The 25358-nt window shown below is 45.7% G+C and overlaps 1 protein-coding gene across 1 annotated transcript in view; it reads right to left on the bottom strand.

Annotated features, from left to right (window-relative positions):
- Nucleotides 1–25358, bottom strand: part of DNAH17 (dynein axonemal heavy chain 17) — a 176662-nt gene that overhangs the window by 41279 nt on the left and 110025 nt on the right. The window contains exons 50-57 of the mRNA XM_056848614.1: nucleotides 25187–25289; nucleotides 24826–24973; nucleotides 23097–23188; nucleotides 21074–21235; nucleotides 17914–18078; nucleotides 15531–15722; nucleotides 9824–10090; nucleotides 8638–8799 (exon numbers count right to left, since the gene is read on the bottom strand). Of these exons, the coding sequence (XP_056704592.1) occupies nucleotides 8638–8799; nucleotides 9824–10090; nucleotides 15531–15722; nucleotides 17914–18078; nucleotides 21074–21235; nucleotides 23097–23188; nucleotides 24826–24973; nucleotides 25187–25289 (1291 nt within the window). The remainder of the gene's footprint in view (nucleotides 1–8637; nucleotides 8800–9823; nucleotides 10091–15530; nucleotides 15723–17913; nucleotides 18079–21073; nucleotides 21236–23096; nucleotides 23189–24825; nucleotides 24974–25186; nucleotides 25290–25358) is intronic.

The raw sequence follows: 25358 nt of genomic DNA on the forward strand, positions 1-25358 counted from the left end.
TGCTAATGGAAGGAATGAAGGAGCAGGCGAGTCGGGGGATGGGGTGGAATTTCTCCTTTTGCGGGACCGTGAATAGGAATTTTAAAGGTTGCATTTTTTAAAAGAGCTTTGAGTGTGCATCAAAATTGACCCTGCATAAATGGCCCAAGAGTCCAGTAGCATCTTAAAGACTAACAAAATTTCTGACAGAGTATGAGCTTTTGTGAGTCACAGCTCACTTCTTCAGATTAACTTCAGAGCCATATTTGTGTCAGTCCCAATCTATATCTATCTCAATGCAGAGCAACTGGATGCAAAACAAAAATTATATACTCTTTTATGATTGGGGTAGATCTCCTTGTGTTTTCATGCTTAAGAAAAACAGCCAAAGGGGACTGTAAATTGGATGAGAACTGTGTAACTGGGGGAGAGTACACTGCAGTTTTCCCTACAATGCTTTTGAGGGGAACTGTGCTCCCCTCAATAGGTATCATTAACCTCACTTTGGTGGGGGGGGAGGAAAAAAGATATTATTTCTTCCAGCACTGTTACTCTAATCTAGTTTGTAGCCCCCCACCCAGAGCCTTTTGAATAAAAGTGAGAATGCCACCTGATCTCTTGCATCACATCAATTTTGGCCCTAACTTTGCAGCTGCTGTTACTAGCCTGTACAATGTGAAAGTCAGGGAAAAAAACAGTGTTGCACTTACCTGTAACTGTTGTTCGTTGAGTGGTCTTCTGTGCAGGCACACATGGGACTGCACAGGCGCAGGCCAGCCACAGAGAACATTAGCAAAGCTTCTGGAAGAGTCGGCTCCCAAGGAGCGCTCCCCTCCCCCCGTCAGTGACCAAGCCTTAACGGCTTTTCCCGCCCAGGAGTCACATGACCGGGGGGTGGGGAGCAAGCACTCTTCCCTCAGTTCTCCAGTCGCCGCCGCGGGGAGTACGCTCTTACAGTGCCAGCCTACAGCGGGAAAGGAGGGAGGGATGTGTGCCTGCACAGAAGACTACTCAACGAACAACAGTTACAGGTAAGCAACACTGTTTTTCATTTTCGTGGCTTCTGTGCAGTCCCACATGGGAGAATAGCAAGCTCACTTACTGTGGAGGTGGGTGTGTGATGGTCAAAGAAATAACGTGTTCAACACTGCTTTCCCCACAGCTGCGTCAGCTCTTGAGTCAACATCCACGGCATAGTGGTGAATGAAGGTAGTTGGTGTGGATCACGTAGCTGCCTTGCAGATGTCTGCGATGTTGACAGTCGAGGCGAAGGCAGCTGAGGCTGCTTGCGCTCTTGTAGAGCGTGCATGCAGGTGAAGAGGGCAGTCTACCCCTGCTGATTGATAAGCCAATATAATGGCTGATACCACCCATCTGGATAATGTGTGAGTGGAAACTGCCTTCCCTTTATGTGTCCCCTTAAAACAAATAAACAGGTTGTCATTCTGTCTGAAAGGCTTTGTCTTCTGTAAGTAGAACAACAGTGCCCTACGCACATCTAAGGAATGTAGCTGCTGTTGGGAAGGGGACTGTGGGTTTGGAAAAAACACAGGTAAGGTGATATCTTGTGAGAGGTGAAATTTTGATACCACCTTGGGGAGGTATGCTAAGCTCGGGCGTAGGACGACCCTATTAGAGAAAAACTTGGTAAAGGGAGGGTCCGCTCATAAGGCTCTCAGATCATTGACCCTTCTGGCCGAAGTAACGGCTACCAAAAATGCCGTCTTATAAGATAACAAAGACACGTCACAGGAAGCCATGGGCTCGAAGGGTCTTGTTGTTAAATGTGACAGGACTAAGGAAAGACTCCACTGGTGAACTGGAGCTCGTACCTGGGGAAATAAATTCTGAAGGTCCTTCAAAAACTTTTTACAAAGTTTATTAGAAAACAAAGAGGAGGAATCTACTCCGTCATGGAATGCGAAAATAGCCGCCAGGTGACATTTGATCGACGAGTTAGATAAACCACCGTCTTTCAGGGACAAAAGGTATTCAAACAATTGCGGTAAACGACATCTCTGAGGTACAATGCCCTGAGACGAGGCCCATGTGGAAAACCGTGTCCACTTGAGTGTGTAAGCTCTCCTAGTGGACGGTTTGCATGCTGAAAGGAGAACATGTGCAACCCTGTCTGACTACTGCGTCACCGAGTGACCCTCCAGGCTGTTAGGCTCAGTAGGGATGGGTTGTGGTGCAGTACCTGCCCCCTGGTCAGTAGGGAGGGGGATTCGGGGAACCTGACATACCTCTGTTGGGACATGTTCCAAAGGGTGGCAAACCACGGCCTCTTTGGCTAAAAAGGGGTTACTAGGATCAAATTGGCCCTGTCCTGAAGGGCCTTCCCTAGCACCCTGGTGAGCAGCAAGATAGGAGGAAAGGCGTACAGAAGACCTGTTGACCAAGGAAGCTGAAACGCATCTCCTAGCGACGCCGCTTCCCGAGATGCCCTTGAGCAGAACTGAGGTCACCTTGTGTTGTGTTGTGTTGCGAACAGGTCTATTTCCGGCCAACCCCATGCCTGGAAGATAGGCTCTAAAAACCCGTAAGGGATGGACCATTTGTGGTCCTGGGAAGCATCCTTGCTCAGGGCATCTGCCGTAATGTTGGAACATCCTGCCACGTGAATGGCCTTGAGGGAGATATGTCATTCTATAGCCCATTCCCATATGAGGGTTGCCTCCCGGCATAAAGCAAGGGAGTTGGTGCCCCCCTGCTTGTTTATGTAGAACATAGCAGAGGTGTTGTCAGTGGCGATCAGAACATTTTTTTGAATGAGAATATCTGAAAAAGAAAGAAGGCCAAATCTTGTAGCCCTCATTTCCAACAAGTTGATATGCAAAGTGGCCTGGTGAGGGGTCCAGTGACCCTTAGCTACCAGGGTCCCACAATGAGCCCCCCAACCTCTCATGGAGGCTTCCGTAAAAACCTGGATGTTGTGAGAGATGACACCAAATTCAACACCCTTAAGCAGGTTAGCTTCTTGTGACCACCAGGCTAGCGAACGAATGATCGTTCTAGGAATAGACGACATCTTCCCCTGTGGGTCAACATTGATCCTGAAGGCCCTCAAGAACCAATTTTGTAGGGGTCTCATGCGTAACCTTGCGTATGGGACTACAGCAGCAGTGGATGACATAAGCCCCAACAGTTTCTGAATCCTCACCGCCTTCTGGAACCTTTGTGATGTGAAAAGCCTCACCCATTTCTGAATGGACCTAACTCTAGGTATTGGCAGGAAGGCAGAGTGCCTATCGGCATCTAGGGTAGCCCCGATGAAGTCTGCCACTCTAGAAAGAGTGAGACGGGATTTCTCCAGGTTGACAATTAAACCCAGGTGTGCCAAGGTGTTGGTCACCGTAGTCAGTGAGCCGGCTAAGTCCTGACAAGACCTGCCTACCACCAGCCAGTCGTCAAGATAGGGGTAGATGGTGCAATTCTGTAGAGCTAAAAAACCCACAACCTCTGCCATGACCTTAGTGAACACTCTGGGGGCAGAGGACAATCCAAAAGGCAAAACTGTATTCATAGGTGACCCCCTGACACCTAAACCTAAGAAATTTCCTGCATTGCCTCTGGATCGAAACATGAAAATAAGCGTCTTTGAGATCCACTACCGCGAACCACATCTCAGCAGAGAAGAGGGGTAGGATCTCATGCAGGGATAGCATTCATAACCTTTGGGTATGAATGTACTTATTTAGAAATCTAAGGTCCATGATGGGCCTCTTGCCTCCTCCCTTCTTGTCAATCAAGAAGTATCTGAGTAAAACCCCATTTGCGATTCAGAGGGCGGGACAATCCGAACCGCTCCCTTCTGCAGAAGAACCTGCACTTCCTGCAGGACCTCCTGCGACATGTTGCCTGTATACTGGTGAGGACTGGTACACTGAGGGATGGTGGAGAACTCTAAACAGTATCCCGATCTTATGATATTCAAAACCCAGGAGTCATCCGAAATCTGCAACCATTTACTAAAATAAACAGACGTTCAAAAGTGCAAGGCCAGGTAGTCAGGACACATTCTTTTTACCCCCTTGGTCTCGAGGGGGGTATCCTCCCTTCTTACCCCTACCCTTAGGTGTAAACCTTTTCTCTTGTTGGGCAGGCGGGTAATGGTGAGACTGGTTGTGCTGGTATCCCCAGGATTGGGGTCTATTGAATTTACCTGACTAATAGGATTGAGATTGCCTATAGAAAGGTTTAGGTTTGTAAGAGGGACCGGACTGTTGGGTCACCCCCAAAGATTTCGCTGTCACTTTTTGCTTTCTGAGGGTATGCAAAACCTCGTCTATTTGCTCACAGAAGAGAGCTTTAGCATCAAAAAGCTCTATGTGAGCTTTGACATCTGGTGCTAGAGAAGATGCCCTGAGCCAGGAGTGATGACGCAGAGCAATGCTCGATGCCATGCCCTCCCTGAGCAGTCCGCCATATGGCGGGAGGCTGCCATCTGGTTTTTACCTAGTTTCTGGCCTTCTAGCTGGAGACCCTTCAAGAGGGTTATCTTGTCTTTTGAAAGTGAATCGAAAACCTCTGATACCCTGTCCCACAGTGACATCTGGTATTGTCCCATGAGCCATTGCCACCTCTCTAATGCCTTGAACCAAAGGTAACTTGTCAGGCCCTGTATCTGGGATAAAAAGGACACCTATAATGGGGTCAGACGGTTTGGGGTCTGCCTGGATAGCCATTAAACCTAGGGCTTTTGCCATGCGAAGCAGGAGCTCAGAGAAAACCCTTAGGTCTTCTGTGGGGGAGACCGGAGTAGGGCCCCCCACAGTGTCCTCCAGGGACGGAAGGGAAGGGTCCTCCGAGCACACTTCCAACCCCAGATCTCCCTCGTCGTCGCTGATGTCGATGTCGACGACTTGCCTGCGTTTCGACATCGAAGCAGCTGCTGAAGCGTGTTCCTTGGCGCCGACTGCCATCGAAGTCGAGGAGAGAGGGTCAACGCTCCTTGGACCGATTCCCGGACCAGCCATCGGAATGGGGTCATCATGGCGTCGAGGAGGGTTGACGTCAAGCGGTGGAGGCTGAGGCCTTGCCTGACGTTGGTGGCTCAGGACGGGGTCGACCCAACATCGGTGGTAAGCCCCGGCGTCGACATGACTGTAAGACTTGGCGCCGACATGGCTTTGATAAGACCCGGCGTCGCCCTGGCGTCAATAAAACCCGGCGTCGCTCTGGCACAGAGGGTCAAAATAGCCGAACTGCGGGTACCAAGGGGGAGGGCAATATCCCCACAGGGCCCAGTCCTGGTAAGGGAAACGCTCCCATCGGCACTCCTCCATCGTCAAGGACTCCTCTGGGTCGGAGATAACGACCTCGGGGATCTCCATGACCTCATCGGTGTTGGAAGTTCAATTTTCCTCGTCAGAGAAGCGTCCTGGCGAGGAGGATCTCTGCCTCTGGGATCTGGAGCCCTTCCTCGATGGCACCCGATGCCTTGGAGATTTTCCTTCGACGCCGACCTCCTTATCTGGTGCACTCGGCGCCGACGCCATCGATGCTGACCGGGCAATATTCGAGGTCGAGGCTTCTGGCGCGGACCGTACCGACTCCCCCCCTTTTTGACTCAGGGGAAGAAGGGTTTTTCTTCTTATATTTATGCTTTTTCGAAGGTGGTTCGGACATGGCCCTAGTGTCTCTTGAAGTCTGAGAGGTTCCCCTCTTGGATGTAGAAGGAGGGGAGCTGAGAGAACTCGGCCTGGTTGTCTGATCCGGGCAGAGGGACTTTTCGTACAGCGCAGCCATTAACTGCTTCGCTCTGTGCTGGCGGCATTTATGAGTAAACAAAGCACAGGCCTTGCACGCGGCCACCACATGCCCCTCGCCCAAACATAACAGACAGTCCTGGTGTTCATCAGACGAAGCCATTTTCGTGCCGCACGTGTGACACTTTTTAAATAAGGCCATGTCCATAAATCTTCCTAACTCTCCCGAGGTAAAAGTATTTGGTTACCTCAGTGTGTAGAATGATGAAGCTGAAATCCAAAATTGCTGTTCTCTCCGCGGCGGCAGAATGAGAACTGAGGGAAGCGTGCTCCCCACCCCCCGGGTCATGTGACTCCTGGGTGGGAAAAGCCGTTAAGGCTTGGTCACTGATGGGGAGAGGGGAGTGCTCCTTGGGTGCCGACTCTTCCAGAAGCTTTGCTAATCTTCTCCGTGGCTGGCCTGCGCCTGCGCAGTCCCATGTGGGACTGCACAGAAGCCACGGAAATGAACACACGTTACTGTTCCATCAGAATGCATATTTAACACCTGATTCAGTTGTGGCACTTACTGGTATGCAGTGGCAAAATGAACGTTGCTGTAAGGATGTGAGGTTTTGCATACCCCAATTTCCTTGTGTCTAAATATGCAACTCGAGAATTGCTGTATAATAGCCTATTAATGTTTAATTTACTTATGATGAGGGAAGGAAGTCCATGTGGTTGGATCTCTAGAGACCAGAGGTAAAGGATCTGTCTCAAGGCAACACAAATACTAATATATCTCAACAAGCAAAACAGATTTCAGAGGTCAGACTGGCACCCCTACTTTTAAATCTAATGTTTACCTTGCTCTTCTTCCATACCACTCAAGGGAGCATAAGTAGGGTTCTCCCCTACCTGCTTTTAACCTCACAGCAACCCGGTAGCTTATATTTGACTGAGAGAATGACTGGCCCGCAGTAACCCAGTGAGCTTCATAAACACATAAATCTGACTTAGGGCCAAACTAGACATGATGATGTCCATGGGTCCAACCCATGGATGCTGCTGCCATTTTAAAGTGCTTTTTAAAATGCTGCGAGAGCCTGATTGGGCCTCCAGCATGGTGGGCCGAGACCCTCTCGGTCCCTTCATGTCTTTTCAAGTGCTGAAACAGCTGTAGGGGATGGTATACGGCGCTTGTTAAAGGAGCATGGGGGGGGGGAACAAGAGTGCCTCAGCCCACTGCGCTGGGGGCCCAATCAGAATCAGGTCCTTGTGTCATTTTAAAATAGCTTTAAAATGACAGCAGCATCCACAGGTTGGACTGATGGACTCCATGACATTTAGTCCAGTGCTTATACTGAATCAGATCCTTATTGTATCAAGGTCAGTATAGTCTACTCTGACTGTCTCAAGTGGAGGTCTTTCACATCATCTATTACCTGAGTCCAAGGAGATAAGGTGGGATTGAAATCCCTTTAATAAACAAACGGGTGATGCCTGGGACTGAACCTGGGACCTTCTGCATGCACGGCATGGCTGAGTGGAGATTTAAGCCCAGGTCTTCCCAATCCTAACCTGACATACTAGCCACTACACTGCACTGGCTCTTTTTGGCTGCTGCACGTATCAGAAAAGCGTGGCAGTGATGTCTTTTCATGAAGGGAAAGCTCCAGGTAAAGATCAATAAAGCTGGTCTTTTAGCAGAGCCTCTGTTATGAGGAAAGTGATAGATAATGACAGTAGTCTTGAAAAGAAGTAAAATTGCTTAGCTAGCAGAACAGCTGTCATGATCTGATCTATACTTTTCAAAGACTGAAAGGTCTAAGCAAACCTTATTTTCTCTTATTGCTGTCAGCCCTAGATATTTACCCTGAGAGTTTTCTACATTGACCAAATGGTCTTCAAATACTTCCTTACCTCTTGACAATAGTCATTAGCCTTCAGCATCTTATTTATATGGGGTATTTTCATAAACAGATTTTCACTGTATAAATGAATAGTTGGTATCTTAACTTAAAGTAATTCTTTAGCTAGTAATTATGCTGTGCAGTTAATATGAAATTAAGTATGAAAGGTGACCTCTCATAACTATCAGATGTTACTGTACCATTTGTGAGTTTATCACCTACTATCCATGACTTACTAAAAAGAGATGTTTTAAAATCTGGCTAAACAGGCAAACTCACAAAAAGTAGCCATGTTATATGGTTGAAGTGGCAGGGAAGAAATAGATTGTTTCATTTCTAATTCTGCCCCTATGTCTGTTTTCTTGGGCACTTTCACACATCCTGAATAATGCACTTTCAATGCACCTTCCACACTTTAACGATCATTTGCAAGTGGATTTTGTCATTCCACACAGTAAAATCCAGCTTCAACGTGCATTGAAAGTGGAATGAAAGTGCATTAATCAGCATGAGTGAAAGTGCCCTTAGTAAACATATACTTGCATATAAAATATTCCTGAAGACATTGCCTTGGTTTGTCTGGTATTCCCTGTGCCTTCTTAGCTGTAAAATACTGCTAGTCTTTATGCTACATAGGTACACACGGCAATTTTGGACTGGCTCTCAGGCTTGTTTCAGGTTGGGAAAATTGTATGGGGGAGGAAGGCTGAAGCCTCTTCTCCCCATGTACCATGGTACCAATCTGAATGGGGCCCCAGCTTGCCTGGGAATTGAGCTTCCAGCATGGAACTCCATGACCATGTGTGTTGACATCCATGCATTGCCACATGGATTTGGTGATGTACAAGTTAATCCTGAGTCTAGGGAGATAATTTAAGAGAATGTTCTAGACCACATCATAAGGTAGGCAGGATGGGAAGAATGCTCCCACTAGAACAGACTAAGCATAATGCCATTTGCAAAGGGATGCTGGGTGACACTATTGGTCAGCTGACTTGATCCAGCCTATTGTGTTGGCATTGCTAAAAATAGCCCTGGTGTAAGATCAGACCTACTTCTATTCCCTCAGTCTCCTCTAAGAATCGTGCACTGACAGACACCAATGCATCTTCGGGCCATTCATGAAACCAGTCAATAGCTGTGCAGTTCACTACAGCAGGGAACTTCCTTGCCCGCACACGTAGGGTAGAACCCACAGGAGAAAAACACAGGATCACCTGGAGGCAGAATAAAAAAGTCACTCAGTGTGCAAGATTGCCAGTGCCAGATTTTAAAAGGTGCTCCTAAACAGTTAAATGAGGATCAGAAAAGAGAGCAAATCATGATTTGTCTTTAAAATATTGATCAAAATTCTCTCTGTAAGGATTTTCTCCACACTCTGCATTACAAGGAAAAACCAGATGCCATTCTGGCTGTGTGCCACCTTCCATTCTTGGAGCATCTTAGGCTGCCTGTGGTGCAGTTTCCAATGGCTTAAAGATAGCATCACTAATTATTATGCCATACTTTCTAACTGCCCCATTAAGGATGCCAGATTCTGTCTGCTGCAGATGCACTGTTTTCTGATCCGAATTCGAAAACTCTCTGCATGGGGGCTTTTTGCCCCGAAGAAATTCTGGAAGTCCCTTGTGATCAGTTCTGCAGCCCCAGGACAAATGTGGAGCTTCTGAGTCCCTCCCCTTGAAAACGCTGCTTTGTAATTGGCTGTAGTGTATTGTTTTGAAATATGTCGCCAGCCCCGCAGCAGGATTCTTTTATTTTAACTTAAACCAATACTTGAAGTACATTTTAACGTCTGCAAGGGATATCCTCTAATTGTGGTGTAAAGTTTTCCAAATCCCATAATCTCATGACTGACACATGTCGTCACAAGACAGTCTAGCTTGGAAGTAAACCAGTATTGTGGTACCACAGCAAATATTTCTTTTTTAAATAGCTGATGGAATGATTTTAAGGACTTTTAATTATCACACACATCTATAATTGCCTGCAATAATGTTTTTTCTCCTCAAATAGTCTTGGGGCTTTCAGAACTGTATCCTGAAACCTGGTTCTGATCTGACTAGCTGGGAAACCAGCTTCTTGAGCCTTTTATTGCAGTGGTGACAAAACCTTTTATAAATGTAATCATGGCACTTTCAATCAAAATACAATATATTTTATGCACAAAGATGCTTGGAATAAAACTACCAAAAACGTTAAATATGTAGTTGAAATGAAAAAAGCAAAGAGGCGCTTTACCTTCAGTTGCTTTCGGACTTTGTCAATGAAGAATTTCCAGCAGTTTTCCCTGGTATCTTGCATGCCAAGCGATTTCACCTGAGGCCTCATGGAGCCAATGATATTCTCCACTTCGTCATCCTGGAATAGCCCTGGGATTTCTCCAGATGCCAAAAGGTCATTGATCAATACCAAGAACTGCTCTTCAGCAACCTGCGAGTCTGTCATGAGGAACACTGTGGGGGTGTTCTTCACAGCGGCTTTGATGTACTGAGAAGCCAAGTCAGCCTGAACAACAAAACAGACCCAGTTTCTTACATTAAAAGGTTTCATTTTGATCATTTCTGAAAATGCTCAAGAATCTGATACAGAAAAGAAGCAATATTTATACTGTGAAAGAAGAACCAAAGAGGAATAGAAAACAGCCAGGATTAAGTTCTGTTTTAAAAGTCATACATCTAAATTGGAGAAGCCTGATCCTCACCCTCACATGTAGGTTTTCCAGCTCTGGGTTGGAAAATACCTGGAGATTTTGTGGGTGCAGCCTGGGGAGGGGGAGGTTTGGGGAGAGGTGGGAACTCAGTGGGATACAATGCCATACAGTCCACTTCCCAAAGCAGCCATTTTCTTCAGGGGAACTTATCTCTATTGTCTGGAAATCAGTAGCAATAGCAGGAGAGCTCTAGGCCCTACCTGTGGGAGCAGCAAGATGGGCCAGGAAAAAAATTGAAGCAATGGAAAACTATACTGGGGTGGGGGGGACTTGAAGTATATGCAATACTTGCTTTTCAAACCCAAACCTAAACTTATGGTACTGCGTTAAAAACATAAAACATAATTTATTGCTTAGTTATCATGTAAAAGTATACTTTTTGGCATATTTAGAAAAATTTTGATGCTCTTTTTAAATAGGTCTAGTCCCCCTTTAGACCAGTAAGGCCCTAAGTAGGGCAGATTGCAGTAATAGTGCAGGTCATGTACTCAACATGTAAGAAAAACTGGTGAGCACCATGGAACATCTAATAATGTCGGAGTTTCTCAAACTACTCATGGGAAGGGCCATGTCTCAGTGGTAGAGCCTCTGCTTGGCATGCAGAAAGTTTCAGATCCAATCAACAGCATCTCCAGTTAAAAGGATCAGGGAACAAGTGATGTGAAAGATCTCTGCTTCAGACCCTGGAGAGCTGCTGCCAGAGAAGATCCAGGGGTGTTATGGAGGAGACTCTCTCAGTGCTGAGCTCCATTAGTTGAACCCTAATGCTGACCAGCATTGAGGGAGGTTGATGGGATGGAGTTCTTCTTGGTACAAAAATGTGATGTGCAGAGAAGGAACGGTAAGGCATGGCAGCATTGCTAGGCACAGCTTTGAGCCGGAGTGGGACTGGCCATAATATTGGCAGTCCTTTAAGCAGCCCATTCAATAGGGTGACTTGCATTAAGGGGATTAGCAATATTATAACAAGTTGTGATGGTTGTGGCGATACAGGCATTAACAATAAGCCCTAGTTTAACCCTAGTTATTAGCTTTCTGGCTTCACTGGAGGTGAGGTGGGGCAAAAGAGAGCTATGTATCTGACCAAGCGGTACTTGCATCTGCCAAATGGACAAATACAAACTTTGGTCTTGGATTCATTATCACAGTGATTCTTGGGACTGTCTTCCTAAATGCTGGCAGGCTTTAAGCAGAGGCTGGACAAGCACTTGTCATGGATGCTCTAGGCTGATCCTGCATTAAGCAGGGGGTTGGCCTGGATGGCCCCTTCCAACTCTATGATTTATGATTCTATGCCAACATAATTGCATAGTAGAAACACAAACCAGAGTATTCCCTGATGATCACTAGATGCCACTCTTGCTCTTTCCAAATGGACTGACACCAAGGCAGGAGTTTCCCAAAAGTATCCCCTCTGTCTGTGGTTAGCAGTCGGAGCACAGCTAAATAGCTTTGGAGAAGCTTCATAGCTGACATACATCCAAGACTGTATCACACTGCAACTAGATGCAGCAGGGAGAGAGTTCCATACATGGCAAAACAAGGTTACACTTACCTGTAACTGTTGTTCATCAAGTGTCTTCTATGCAGGCAAGCATGGGACTGCGAAGGCGCAGGTCAGCCTGCACCTGCACAGACCATGCAGGACTGCACTGAAGACACAAAGATGAACTGCACATCTTCCAAAACCAAATTGCAGTGCACTTAGCTCAGACATATTGTAGGATAGAAAGACTGGAATACTGCAGAAATGTGTACAAAAGAATCCTCCCAACACCACCCAGGTTTTCAGTGGTTATGCTCCTTACTTTGATCATATAAATAATTTGTCTGAACTGCTCCAAAGACATGAGAAGACACAGGACAGCATTTTGAGACCCCCACCCCCAACCATAGCACCGAGGCCCTGTTCACATAACCCTTTTCATGTGTAGAAGTGGTAAACCCATGCTGAGTTCTGCACATCATCATCGTCACAACCAGTTTTTGTTTGTTTGTTTGTTTATGCTGTTTATAGTCTGCCTAGCACACTGAGTGAGACTCAAGGTGGATTACACAGTGTAAGTCAGTGAAATCAACAAGATGAGGAGACATCTGATAAACAATGTAATAGGACTAGGACTGCAGAAATCTGAAACAAGGCATAAGGATTAAACATGACATGTTTAACAATGCAAAAATGGTATCAGATAAGTATTCACATCTGGAAGTCAATATCATTAAAGAGCAAATAACTGAAAACCTGAAATTGTTTTCTGCTGCTTTAGGTTTATGAAATTATGCCTGGGGGCTCACAAAGTGGATAGAGAGAATTTTTCCTCCCTCTGTCTAGAACTTGGGGGAGCTTAATGAAGTTGATAGGTCAATAAATCCACATTTATTATGATCAAGAGATCAGTCAACATCGATTCAACAGAACAATTTGCATACAAACATAAAATTAATATACAGAGATTGAAATGCATAACCTTATTATATTGTAATTCATTATACATAAAAGTTATTAAAACATTTGGAAAATCTGCTTTCTTATGGACAAAGTCTCATGAAGTTGATAGGTAAAAGATTCAGGACAAACAAACAAAAAGTACTTCTTCACTCAATGAATAATGACATTATGGAATTCACTGCTGATGAATGTGGTGATGTCTATTAGCATAGATAGATCTAAAAGCAGAAGAGACAGATCCATGAGAAGAGAGGTCTGTCAATAAGGCTACTAGCCATGATGACTAAAGAGACAGTAAACCTCTGAATATCAGTGCTGGGAGTAGGGGTGTCAGCTTCCAGGTGGGACCTATGGATCCCCCGGAGTTACATATCATCTCCCGACTACAGAGATCAGTTCCCCTGGAGAAAAGGGATGCGTTGGAGGGTGGGCTCTATGGCATTGTACCCCACTGAGGTCCCTGTCCTCTCCAGGCTCCATCCTCAAATCTCCATTAATTTCCCAACCTGGATCTGGCAGCCCTATCCTCCCATCCCCTACTGGTAGCCAGGGGGAACCTGACAACCCTAGCTTGGAGGCAGCAAGTGGAGGAAGGATTTAGCCTTTATACCCTGTTTGTTGCCCCCTGCAGTGCAACTGGTTGGCCACTTTGTGAAACAGAATCATTAGTCTGAGCCAGCAGAGAACCTCTTATGGTATTGTGCTTTTGTTAGACTAGGCCCCTCTTCAATTATTGTTTCACAGTTTCATCAAGATTTCTGTCACAATGTCACAATAACCTATGTGGCTTTTAAAACAACTTTAAGTTAAATAGAATGGAATGGTCCTTTTCTACTACCCAACATTATCAGTAACATTTTCTCTCTAGCGGTTTCTGACTATTGGTTATTGGTGCACCCAGGTTATGCCCAGATTGCAATGATCTTGAAAAGGGCGTGCTTGCATAACAGGCAAGATGATTTCTGTGACAGACAGGGGGCTGTCCTGCCCCTGAAGGGGAAAGCAACCACTCAGATGAGCCCATAGGAGTGCTGCTTCAGCATCCAGTCAACTTTTGGGAGGGGGGAAGGAATGTTGGAGGGAAGCACAGGAGAGTTCAGATCTGCCTCAGTTCTGGCTCTGGAAAAAGAGCAGAGTGAAGGGTCGCTCTGCCTAGTAGTGTGGCAGAGTGGTATAGCTCTATCTCTTGGAGAGTCTGTGTGTGTGTAAAGTGCCTTCAAGTTGCAGCCAACTTACGGCGACCCCTTTCGGGGGGCTTTCATGGCAAGAGACTAGCAGAGATGGTTTGCCAGCGCCTTCCTCTGCACAGCAACCCTGGTATTCCTTGGTGGTCTCCCATCCAAATACTAACCAGGGCTGACCCTGCTTAGCTTCTGAGATCTGACGAGATCAGGCTAGCCTGGACTAGAGTACCCTACTTTAGGCTTGTCTCTAGGGATGAGCAGACTTTGTACCATTTCGCCTGACTCTTGGGAAAGGACAGGCTGGTGTGGGTGGAATCCTGAGTGTGTGAGAGGATCCAAACTAGTGGCTAGTCAGTAATAGCCTGTTTGTCTCTGAAGCCATATCTAGATTATGTGCATCAGCCAGATTTCTCCTTTGTCTGCCTGGAGACCTGTGCTGCCGATCTATTCCTTCAGACTGATCTGTACATCAATAAATCTTCTTTGTTGTTCATATTCAGATCCTGCCTCAGTGATCTCCATAAACTCCTTGTGCACCACAAAACTTTCCTCACGGCAGCAAACCCAAAGCCTGTACACTTGCTACCTTTAGAGCGCCAGGTCACTAAGGGGAAAGTTTCTAGTTTAAAACAAACCTAGATCCTAAAAAATCATAGGAGGCTGTGTTAGGGTTGCCAGGTCCCTCTTTGCCACCAGCAGGATGATTTTGGGGCGGAGCCTGAGGAGGGTGGGGTTTGGAGAGGGGAGGGACTTCAATGCCATAGAGTCCAATTGCCAAAGCAGCCATTTTCTCCAGGTGAACTGATCTCTATCAGGCAACAATTGCCAAAGCGGCCATTTTCTCCAGGTGAACTGATCTCTATCAGGAGATCAGCTGCAATAGCAGGAGATCTCCAGCTAGAACCTGGAGGATGGCAACCCTAGGCTATGTACATCCCCTAAATTGCTAAAAAAAAGGCCTGCCACAACTTTGTATTACCGTGTTTCCCCGAAAATAAGACACTGTCTTATATTTATTTTTCCTCAAGAAGACACTATGGCTTATTTTCAGGGGATGTCTTATTCCAAGGGAATCAGAACTGTCCTCCCTCTCGGCTCCCGTTCTCCCCTTACCATCCCTTTCCGGTCCCGCCCCCAGAGGCCCAGGCGCGCTGGTTGCCAGGCCTTTGAAGTGGCCGCGGGAGTCTGCATCGGCTCAGCTGGGCTCCTCCTGTCTTCCCTGCCCCCAGAGGCCCGGGCGTGCTGGTTGCAGAGCCTTTGAAGCGGCTGCGGGAGACCGCCTCTGCTGAGCTGGGCTCCTCCTGGTCTTTTCCACCCCAGCCCCGGGCGCGCTGGTTGCCGGACCTTTGAAGCAGCCGCGGGAGACTGCATCTGCTCAGCTGGGCTCTTCCTGGTCTTCTCCACACCAGCCCCGTGGTTCCTTATTTTCGGGGTATGGCTTATATTAAGCAAATGCTTAGAAATGCTGCTACGGCTTATTTTATGGGTATGTCTTATTTTCGGGGAAACACGGTAGATACTAAGCATCAGTTAATATTCATTTTCACCTGGGTTTTAATAATGTGCTGGGATATCCTTGGAGAAAGCCACTTTGCTTCTTACCTTGAGGTCTGGAATTCCATAGCCCTTTTTCAGGGTGATCTGAAACACATCCAAGGAACTGATATAGGCTGCTAGTCGGGACAGGCTCTGCTTGCCACTGCCTCCTACCCCCACTAACAAGGCATTCCCTCGAGGAGACTCTAAGATGCGATTGATTCTGCAGACGTGAGATACGGCGGCCTCAAAAAGCACCTGCAATCACCAAGGAAGGCTTGTTAATATCACAAAGGGTACTAAGTAATATCACAAACCACAACAAATTGATATCTTTCCAGTCCAAAGTTAGGACTGTACAAAGCAGTTTGGGTGTGAACTTTACTAAAAACGCTGTGAATTGTTTGTGCAGTCTCCATCCAGGCCTGTCTCCTGTCTTGATTAATGCTCCAGAGTGTTTACTAGGACAAATGGTACTATTCATAAATAGTCCCTATCCATATCATAACAACCTGGTAGTTGCTTGCTTGGACAAAGGTTTTTCTCAGTTTTTTTTTAATTTAACATAATGATACATAGAATTATCTACAAAACTTTAAAATACAAAACAACCAGTCAGAACTTTAAAGACCTCAACACCTCACAAGCATATAACAAAAAGGAAACAAATTCACTCTGTTTGATAATAAATTAATGTGGCCGTTTCTATTCTAGAACTAGATTCCATTAGATGACTATCTCTTAGATATCCCAAGCTTTCTGCAAAGCAGTTAACTTGAATAACACAAAGACCTCCTTTGATCTATTTAACCAACCTTGTTTTTTAGCAGACAAATTAGATTTGGCAAAGGTTAATCTTAATGTAGTATTAACATACAAAGCATTTTTCTGAAAACTTTTTGGGATTATAACAACATAGTTTAATAGATACATTTGAATAGAGGATTGCATGCTAACACCAAAAGCCAATGGCAAAGGTCTTGTCACCATTGTCCAAAACTATTGGCCCTCACACGTTTCCACAGCATGCACCAAAAATCAGCTTTGTCTTCTCTCCAGAACTTGTTTGTATATTGGATGTCATGTGAGCCGCTCTGAGCCCTGCCTCAAAAGGGAACGGGAGGGATAAAAATCTAGTAAAATAAATAAAATAAAAACAACTGGAACTATTTCTATAAATTCATGCTAATCTCAAAGGACTTAAATGCCACTGGTACAACGTTTTGCAAACATTTTCTCTAAACGGTACGCTAATAAACCATGGGATAACAGAAGGGGCCAAAGTCTAGAGCCAGCATTGTAGCCAAAAGATTTCCTCCATTTCAAGACATAACTTCCGGTGGGTCTATGACTGACTCCCAATAATCAGACACTGTCAAATTTCTATGTCCCATCTTTCTTCTTTAAAAAATAAACAAAAAAGCAACAACCACAGGCCATTGTCTCCACCTCCCATCATCGTTTCTGGGGCTTTGCATATTAAAACATTTCAATTCCATGTATTTATTTAAAGCATTTATACCCCACTCTCTTTTTTTGTCCAAATCCACCACCAGGCAGCAAACAACCAAATGACAAAGAAATCATATCACTTAGAACATGCTAAAATATGACACAGATAAATAGATGACTGTGCTAAATAACCAAACTATTATTTATTAATAGGGTCGCCAACCTCCAGGTAATAGCTGGAGATCTCCTGCTATTACAACTAATCTCCAGCCGATAGAGATCAGTTCGCCTGGAGAAAATGGCCGCTTTGGCAATTGGACTCTATGGCATTGAAGTCCTTCCCCAAACCCCACCCTCTTTAGGCTCCGCCCCCAAAACCTCCCTCTGGTGGTGAAGAGGAACCTGGCAACCCTATTTTTTATTGTAAATAATAGAAGCAGAAAACAGCAGTAGCACTTAGAGCTAGCAGGGGCCTCATAAGTTCTCTTAAAAGAGACCAGTTTGATTTGGCACCTAAACACCAGCAAGGAAGGACTGAGATGAATTTTCTTTGGGAGGAAGATTTATAGTCTTGGCACACATCCACTCTTCCCCAATCCTGTATAGAGACATCATTTCTACTCTTACCCTGCCCCCAAACTTGTATAACTGAGGTCATCTTCCAAGGATCCTGTACCGCAAGGTTGTCTTCCTAAGCCAGGTAAATCTTTGCATAGTCTATAGGGATGTACAACTGTCAATGCCTATGTTTGACTTTGTTTAGAAAAGAAAAAAATCAAAATACATAGCCCAATAAACATAAGATGAATATATCCTACATAGGAATGGCAAGAGATAGATATAAGGGAAGCAAAACCATTAACAACTTAAACCAGAAAGGAATCGGTGCAGGTATACTTAGGGTGATTAAAATCTAGACAATGCCTACATGAGTTAAGGAGAACCTGCTTGGGGACCAGCATCAGCCTCCTCCTAGCTCACAACTTGTTTCACTCACCAAATTCATTACTGCATTGACCTCGTTGTAGCTGTCCAGGGCTTCCACAAGCAGCTTATTCAGACTTTGCCAGCTGGCAACAGGCAAATACTTTGGTTCCCCAATGCCCTGAGCAAAGTGGCAATAAATATTGGGCCTGGCAAAGACCACATTGTCACCTAGATCCTGCAGAAGACACAAATGAGCCTTTCATCTTCACTTCATTTTAATGACAGCAGACTTATGGTTAGGTGTGTGGGACTGGTGGGTACACGAATCAGAAATCACTGTTCTCTATTTTCCACCTTTACAAGCGCTGTCAGAACCTTATTCAGAATGATAATTGTGAGCCAGCTGTTACCTCTGGAGAGGATTCTGCTTCAAGAGAATTTGGAGAGAGATGAGTATGAAGTTAGTAGATGGGAGTTGAGCTCACTGACCTACTCAGCCATTTTTTTGCCATCAAGACACAGATGACATGGTGACCCCGTAGGGTTTTCAAGGCAAGAGACGTCGAGAGGTGGTTTGCCATTGCCTGCCTCTGCACCATGCCCCTAATATTCCTTGGAGGTCTCCCATCCAAATACTAGCCATGGTCAGGGCTTACTTAGAGTATGTGACTGGCCCAAGGCCACCCAACAAGCTTCTATGGTGCAAGTGGCGATTCGAACCTAGGTTTCCCAGGTCCTAGTCTGACACCAACCACTACGCCACGCTGGCTCTCAGTCATTACAAATGGTAAATTATTCCATTCTTAGGGATTAATTATCCCTTTGGTTTTGTATAAATTTCCAGATCAAGTTTGTTCCTACACATGGATGACTGTAATAAACTGTGGTCTTTGAGGCCACATGTTCATTATGATTTTCCCTGTTTTGCCAGGGTTTCTGGTCCCTGTGGCCTTCCTAGGGCCTCCTCTTTGGCATTTGAACTCCTTAATAGGGGTCACATGGTTAACAGAGAATTTCTCTCTTCCTGCCTAAAGGTCCCAGAGGAAATTCAAGACACAGAATTGGCTCTTGTACATCCTGGATGGAAAACTGTCAATCCGGAGTAGGGCTGCCACCTCTGGCTTGAGAACTTCCTGGAGGTTTGGCGGCAGTTTGGAGGGAGCTCATCGGGGATATGATCCCATACAGTCCACCTTCTGAAGCTGCCGTTTCCTCCAAGGGAACTGATTGTTGTAGTCTGGAGATAAGGTGTAATTCTGGGAGAACTCCAGGTCCCTTCTTTAAGTTGGCAGGGCTAAACCTGAGTAAGGGGTCAGGACCTTGCGGAGACTTATAAAGCCCTATTTCCCAAGAGCACAGTGTGCATTTTTGGGAACAGCTCAGCAACATAGCTGTGGGTAAGAAAGTGTACCATCACACAAGGAAGTGTGAGTTTATTGACTGGATTTGGACCAAGGAAATAGAAGTGAACTAGAGACCAGTTCAATGTTCCTGTGTTTAAGACTTGTTATTTTTCTTTCCTGGCTTCTCTTTATTGTTAATCTAGAACCGTGTTGGCGAACCTATGGCACGCGTGCCACAAGCGGCACGCCGAGCCCTTTCTATGGGCACGCGTGGAGCCGCCGCTCCCCCGCCCCCCCGCCCCCCACCCCCTCCTTGCGGCCTTGACGCCATCTGCCTCCCGCCGCCCCGCTCCGCCTTAGCAGCAGCGCCGCCGCCCCACCCAGGCACCGCTTCAGACCCGCCGCCGCCCGCTCATGCTCGGCCCCGAGGGCTGCCCTGCCGGCCGCCCCGCTACGCCTGCCGAGTCGCCCCCGCCCCCTCCTCCACCGCCCCCTTGGCTGCCCGTCCCCCTCCTCCGCCCCTCCCCGCGGCCTCGGTACAAGTTTCCGACGCGCCGCAGCCAACTTTGTCGAGGGGCGGGGGCGACTCGGCGGGCGTAGCGGGGCGGCCGGCAGGGCAGCCCTCGGGGCCGAGCAGGAGCGGCCGGTGGCGGCGGCGGGTCCAGAGCGGCGCCTGGGTGGGGCGGCAGCGTTGCTGCTGAGGCGGAGCAGGGCGGCGGGAGGCTGGCGGGAGGCTGGCGGCGGGCGGCTCTTTCGCTTGGACTTGCCACTGAGATGCACATTTACCCCATCCAGATTCTCAAAACTGCATGGGGTTTTTTTTTGTCTATTTGTGAAAGAGAGGTTTTGCCTTGGACTTGCCACTGAGATGCACATTTCCCACATCCAGATTCTCAAAACTGCATGGGGGGGGGGGGGGGGTTTGTTGTCTATTTGTGAATGGGAGGTTTTGCCTTGGACTTGCCACTCAGATGCACAACTCAACAATAAGCCCCCCTGCAGAGTTTTGAGAATGCAGATGGGGAAAAAGGTGTTTGTCAGTCATTGCCATGATTTAATTTTATGGATGACAAAGGATAGTACAGTTAGTTCTGAAAATGAAATCCTTAAAGTGTGGAATTCTCTGCCAAATAATTTTAAATCAATGAAAGCACTTGGGATTGCTTTCCTTACTTTGTTTGGATCATTTTTTGCTTGTGAGCATAAGATGTTAACATATGAGTTGTTTTTTCTAAACTAAAACCTCAGTATTCAGGTTAAATTGCCGTGCTGGCACTTTACGATGAATAAGTGGGTTTTGGGTTGCAGTTTGGGCACTCGGTCTCTAAAAGGTTCGCCATCACTGATCTAGAAGGATATTTTTGGGGACTAAAGTTTTGACCAACTGCTCATTGTTTTGAAAAGTGTAAGTTATTAACAGCTATTTGTATTTTTTTTTTTTTGCTTTTCAGTTAAATATAGTCATTTAATAAATCTTTTTAAAACCCTAAGGGTTTCACGTCATGAGCTTGGATGCATGTTCAGGCAGTATCCCCCTTGTGTAATGAGGTGCTGCCCAGAAGAGGAAGGGGAGTTGGAAGAGGAATTAGAAGAGGAAGGGGAGTAACCTGGGGCCTCCACAAGTTATAGGAAAATCCCCAAACTAAGTATCTGATCCATACCTGATTTGCTCTGAGAATTAACAGGAGTGAGATATGGGTGGAGGGGAGAAGATCTGTCCACTGCCTGGGAAGTGGTACCTCCCCATCCAAAGGCTTCCTGCTTTTGTGACAGTGAGTGCGTTTCTTCTACTACTATAGATATGTTCTCAGACTTCCCCGCTACATCTAACCTCACTGTTGAATATACAGTACACTCCAAAGAAGGAAATAAAAAGGCCTGCTTCACCTCAAAGAATTTCTTGCAAGTAGCCGTCATGACCCGGCCAAAGCTCTCTTGATCTTTCTCCTCCACAAGTTTGTCAGAGTAAACTCTCTCAGCTTCATGCAGCCATAGCCGGACCAGGTCGACAGGCACTCTGAGGCACTCATGTGTAGAGAACAGCATCCCCTGCCAAAAGGCAAAAGTTTTAGCACTGGTTGTCTGGCCCTTTAGACATGAGGTTTCTGATGGCGTTGAAAAATGAAATCTATTCTCTGTTCATTTAATCATCAGCCACTGTTCATTCCCCAGAATATTCCACAGGCAAATATAGAATTGGCTACAAGGCTCAAGGAACCATCTTGCTGAATATTCCCCACCCTTGCAGTGTCCACTTCTGTCTATGCTTTCTTTTGAAGTCATGATTCAAATCAAATACTTATCCATAGATCTTTGCCCCTTACCAATACCTCTCTAGATTTATTTGGGTCTGCTTTGGCAATTTGCCCTCATTATGAGTTTTAAGTTAACCTAGCCCTGTTTGAGCTACATCAGGGAAAAGGAGACATCTAGAAACTGAAAATCTACCCAGGGAAGTGACAAGACATCTTGCAGCCTGTTGTTTGATGTCACTGCTACAGTTGATAACTCTCCTGGAATAAACCCAATTTCTAATGCCCCTTTTGCTGTCCTCGCTGGATTGGTAAATTCCTGGAGATTTAGGGGCAGAGTCTGAGGTGGGTAGAGAGCACAGCAGGGATGTGAAGCCACAGCATCCACCCTTCGCAGCTGCCATAGTCTCTAGGGGAATTGATCCCTATAGTCTGGAGATCAGTTGTAATTCTGGGAGATCTCCAGGTTCCACATGGAGGTTGGCAACCTTAGTGGAACCCTAGTGAAAGAGGAAGGAATAAATGCTATTGCCTAATTCCTAGGGGAGAACAGTAGTTAGGTAGTGTCTTAGCAAGGGCCCCCCCATGATGTTCCTGCAACCTAGTGAAATCTCCCATGCTTGCTTGTCATAAAACCAGCTTGCAGCAATGGTGAACAATAGAAAAGGGAAACATTATCTCACTGAAAAATTAAACAAAGGTGGGAAAACAAGGTAGTGTCTTTCTGTTTCTAAGAAAGCCAGTTTCTCCTCCAGGCCCTCGTGCCTATAGCAGTTCCATGGGTGTTAGCGGACTACATTTCCTTCTGCCTGAACAAATCGTCCCAGGAGATGTCAGACTGTATAAATTAATGACAGCAGCAAGAACAGTGATGCTGACCGTGAGGGCTGTTCAATGGTGGAATGTGCTGCCTTGGAGGGTGGTGGAGTCCCCGTCTTTGGAGGTCTTTAAGCAGAGACTGGATGGCCATCTGTTGGGAGTGCTTTGATTGTGGGATCCTGCAAGGTGTGGGGAGGGTTGGGGTCACTGGGGATGTGGGGGGGAGGTAGTTATTAATTTCCTGCATTGTGCAGGGGGTTGGACTAGATGACCCTGGTGGTCCCTTCCAACTCTATGATTCTATGATTCTATGTGAGGGAGGTTGACAATGTTCTAGCCAGGAGCTCTGTGGACGTGACTGCAGACACATCAGGAAATGCTGTGGCAGCAGGTGCTAAGACCTTTTCACAAAAAGTTGTTCTCAACTAGGTTATCAACTAGGAAACAGACACTTGCTGCAATAAACACCTGCAGGGCTTTCATACAATTTTTTTTGAGCAAGTGAATAGGCAGTGGCAATAGTAAGATGGGCCACGTCCTGATGAGCCTCCGTCATGAAGTGGTCCTTCTTGTAGGTGAACAGCCTCACTGGGTACCATATGCACTGTTAGTCCTCAGGCCAAACATCACTAACTTCTCCTCCAGAAAGGAAGAGGTGTGGATTTTGTGGGAAGAAATTATTTTCTCTTGGCTCCAGTTTCCTAGGCTGGCTTTGCTCTGGACCCAACAGTCAAGTCCAGCCAGCAGCAGTGTTTTGCCTGGACTTTAATTCAAAAGGACAGGGAAAGACAGACTCACTAGAGGTCAAGCTAAAATAGCTGTAAATAAATCACGTGTACCTGGAAGATGTTAGAGAGGTCCCGGAGGTTGAAAACATAGTGAAACTTTATGGCCGTAGGGAGAAAGGTTGATGAAATTTTCTGATGCAAGGCTGTTGTGGAGAAAGACAACATTTATCCATTAAAAACCAGGTGTTAGGTTTCTTAGTGGGGAAATGGTATATTTAAGCCTGAATTAGCAAATAAGGATGCGTCCATCAATTTTCCAACTAAATACAGATTTCACAAGGCAAAATTGGGAGATTTTATTCTCTTGCATGCCTATGACTTCATTCAAACTTCAAGTTTGCTTTGTACTGGGCTTCAGGAGTATTCTGCCTCCATCAGATGGCATTGTTCTTTATTTCTAAATAAGCATGTGGTTAAATTTTTTTTAAAGTATTTTATATAAATACGGCTGTTTTTAAAAATGAATAATGGGTACATGGGACAGAATTGGAATGGTGTGTGGAAAAGGATAAAAGACCACCTACTGTCATATGAACCTGCCTCACTACTCTGGCCATCTTCAGAAGCTCTGTTTTGGGTGTCCCTGTCATCTGAGGCTAGACAGGTAGCAACCTGAGGAAGGGCCTTCTCGGTTGTCGTGCTGAAACTTTGGAATTCCCTCCCCAGGGAGATCTGTCTGTCTCCCTCTATCACTGTCTTCTACCAGGGGGTGAAGATGTTTTTATTTAGTTTGGAGGTCCCTCACTAACTCTTATTAGCCCTCTCCTCCTTGTTTGTGTGTTTTTAAGTCTTCATATTTAGGGGGATGTTTATATTACATTTTATTTATTTTAAATATTTTATACCTATTTGTATTTTAAACGCTTTTTTAAACATCTCAAATATTTTAATTTTTTAGTGGAAAAGTGGCATAGAAAGGTTTTTAATAAATAAATTAAATAAATAAGGAGCTGGATTCCATTGGGTTGGTATCCTGAAATAATAATCGCTGTCCATAATCAAGGAATCCCTGGCTGGTTCAGTCCAGCATTCTTGCTAGCTGCCTCAGGTGATCATTTGCAGGCCAAAGCATGTTTTGAGAAACTGTGCAGCCAGCCCACCTCTTCACAGTAAAGATAAAAATCCTACTGCTGTTAATATGCTTCCTCATCCAGGCAATGAATGCAACAACTGACTCCACATTTTTCTAGGAATTTTGACTCTCTTTCATGTCATACCAGCCTTCAATTCACCTCTTGAACATTTAAACAAATCTGAGAAAGCTGCAAGTACATGAGCTATTATCCTAGCCTAACACATTGAATATACAACCTATCTGAAAACAACAACAACCCTATGGCAGACCAAACTACAGGTCTTTGCATATGTCGGTAGTACTAAGACTCTCACTTCAGCATCATGGAGACTGCAAACACTAGGTGGGCCCCTTGATTCATAGGCAAAAAATCATGGGATCTTCCTCTTCTCTCATACAAGCGCAAAAAGGACAATCTCCCTCTTTTCCCCTCACTATTGCATCTGCCCAACCCACATAGGCTAATAGCACATTCCTCAACCCCAGGAATAAATGTTCCCAGGGTCAGAAAGGGACCTGTGGGGAGGGGAATGCAGGGAAGATCCCATGATTATAACTTCCCTGGGGTTGGAAATGGCTCCAGGCGTGAGCAAAGGCAGAGAAGATCCTGGACAGAGAAGAACCGCCTTCCACTGGCGGTTTGCAGGATCCAACCCACTGGTAAGATATAGACCACTTGTTTTTACCAAGTTCTGTACTACTTACCCAGAGCTGCTGAAACAAGCTGAGAATGCATCTTCTGGATCACCATTGGAATATTCCGGAGGGCCAAGTGCTGAGCCAGGATGGTGCTATAGATGGTCATAAGGGCTTCTTGTCCTGGGAAACTCACAGCAAACACACAAAAGTGTCGCTACAACAAAAGACATCCACAAGGATCATTTGGCTGTGACTGAATCATATTCTTAATACAAATGCACATTTTGTATCTCAAAATGACCAGTTTCCCTTCCTCCACTTGGCAAGAGAAATCCAAATTCAAAGTGGCAAACATTGGATAGTGAGGGTGATGTCGGCTACGAAACAACAAAAGGCAGAACTCCTATAACAGATCTCTGATGGGTACCTGGAGTCTGGAGTCAATGGTGAAAGACCCAGACGTTGGGTTCATACAGGCAACGTACTGGCAGTTGTGAATATCCTTTAACGTTAGCTTGGTTCTGTCATACCTGATATAAAGAAGCAAGATGATTTTGACACAGAATTATTGCTCATATATTTAAAAAGAGGACAAAATT

This window comes from Euleptes europaea, chromosome 1 (genome assembly GCF_029931775.1).
Source record: "Euleptes europaea isolate rEulEur1 chromosome 1, rEulEur1.hap1, whole genome shotgun sequence".
NCBI classification, from domain to species: domain Eukaryota; kingdom Metazoa; phylum Chordata; class Lepidosauria; order Squamata; family Sphaerodactylidae; genus Euleptes; species Euleptes europaea.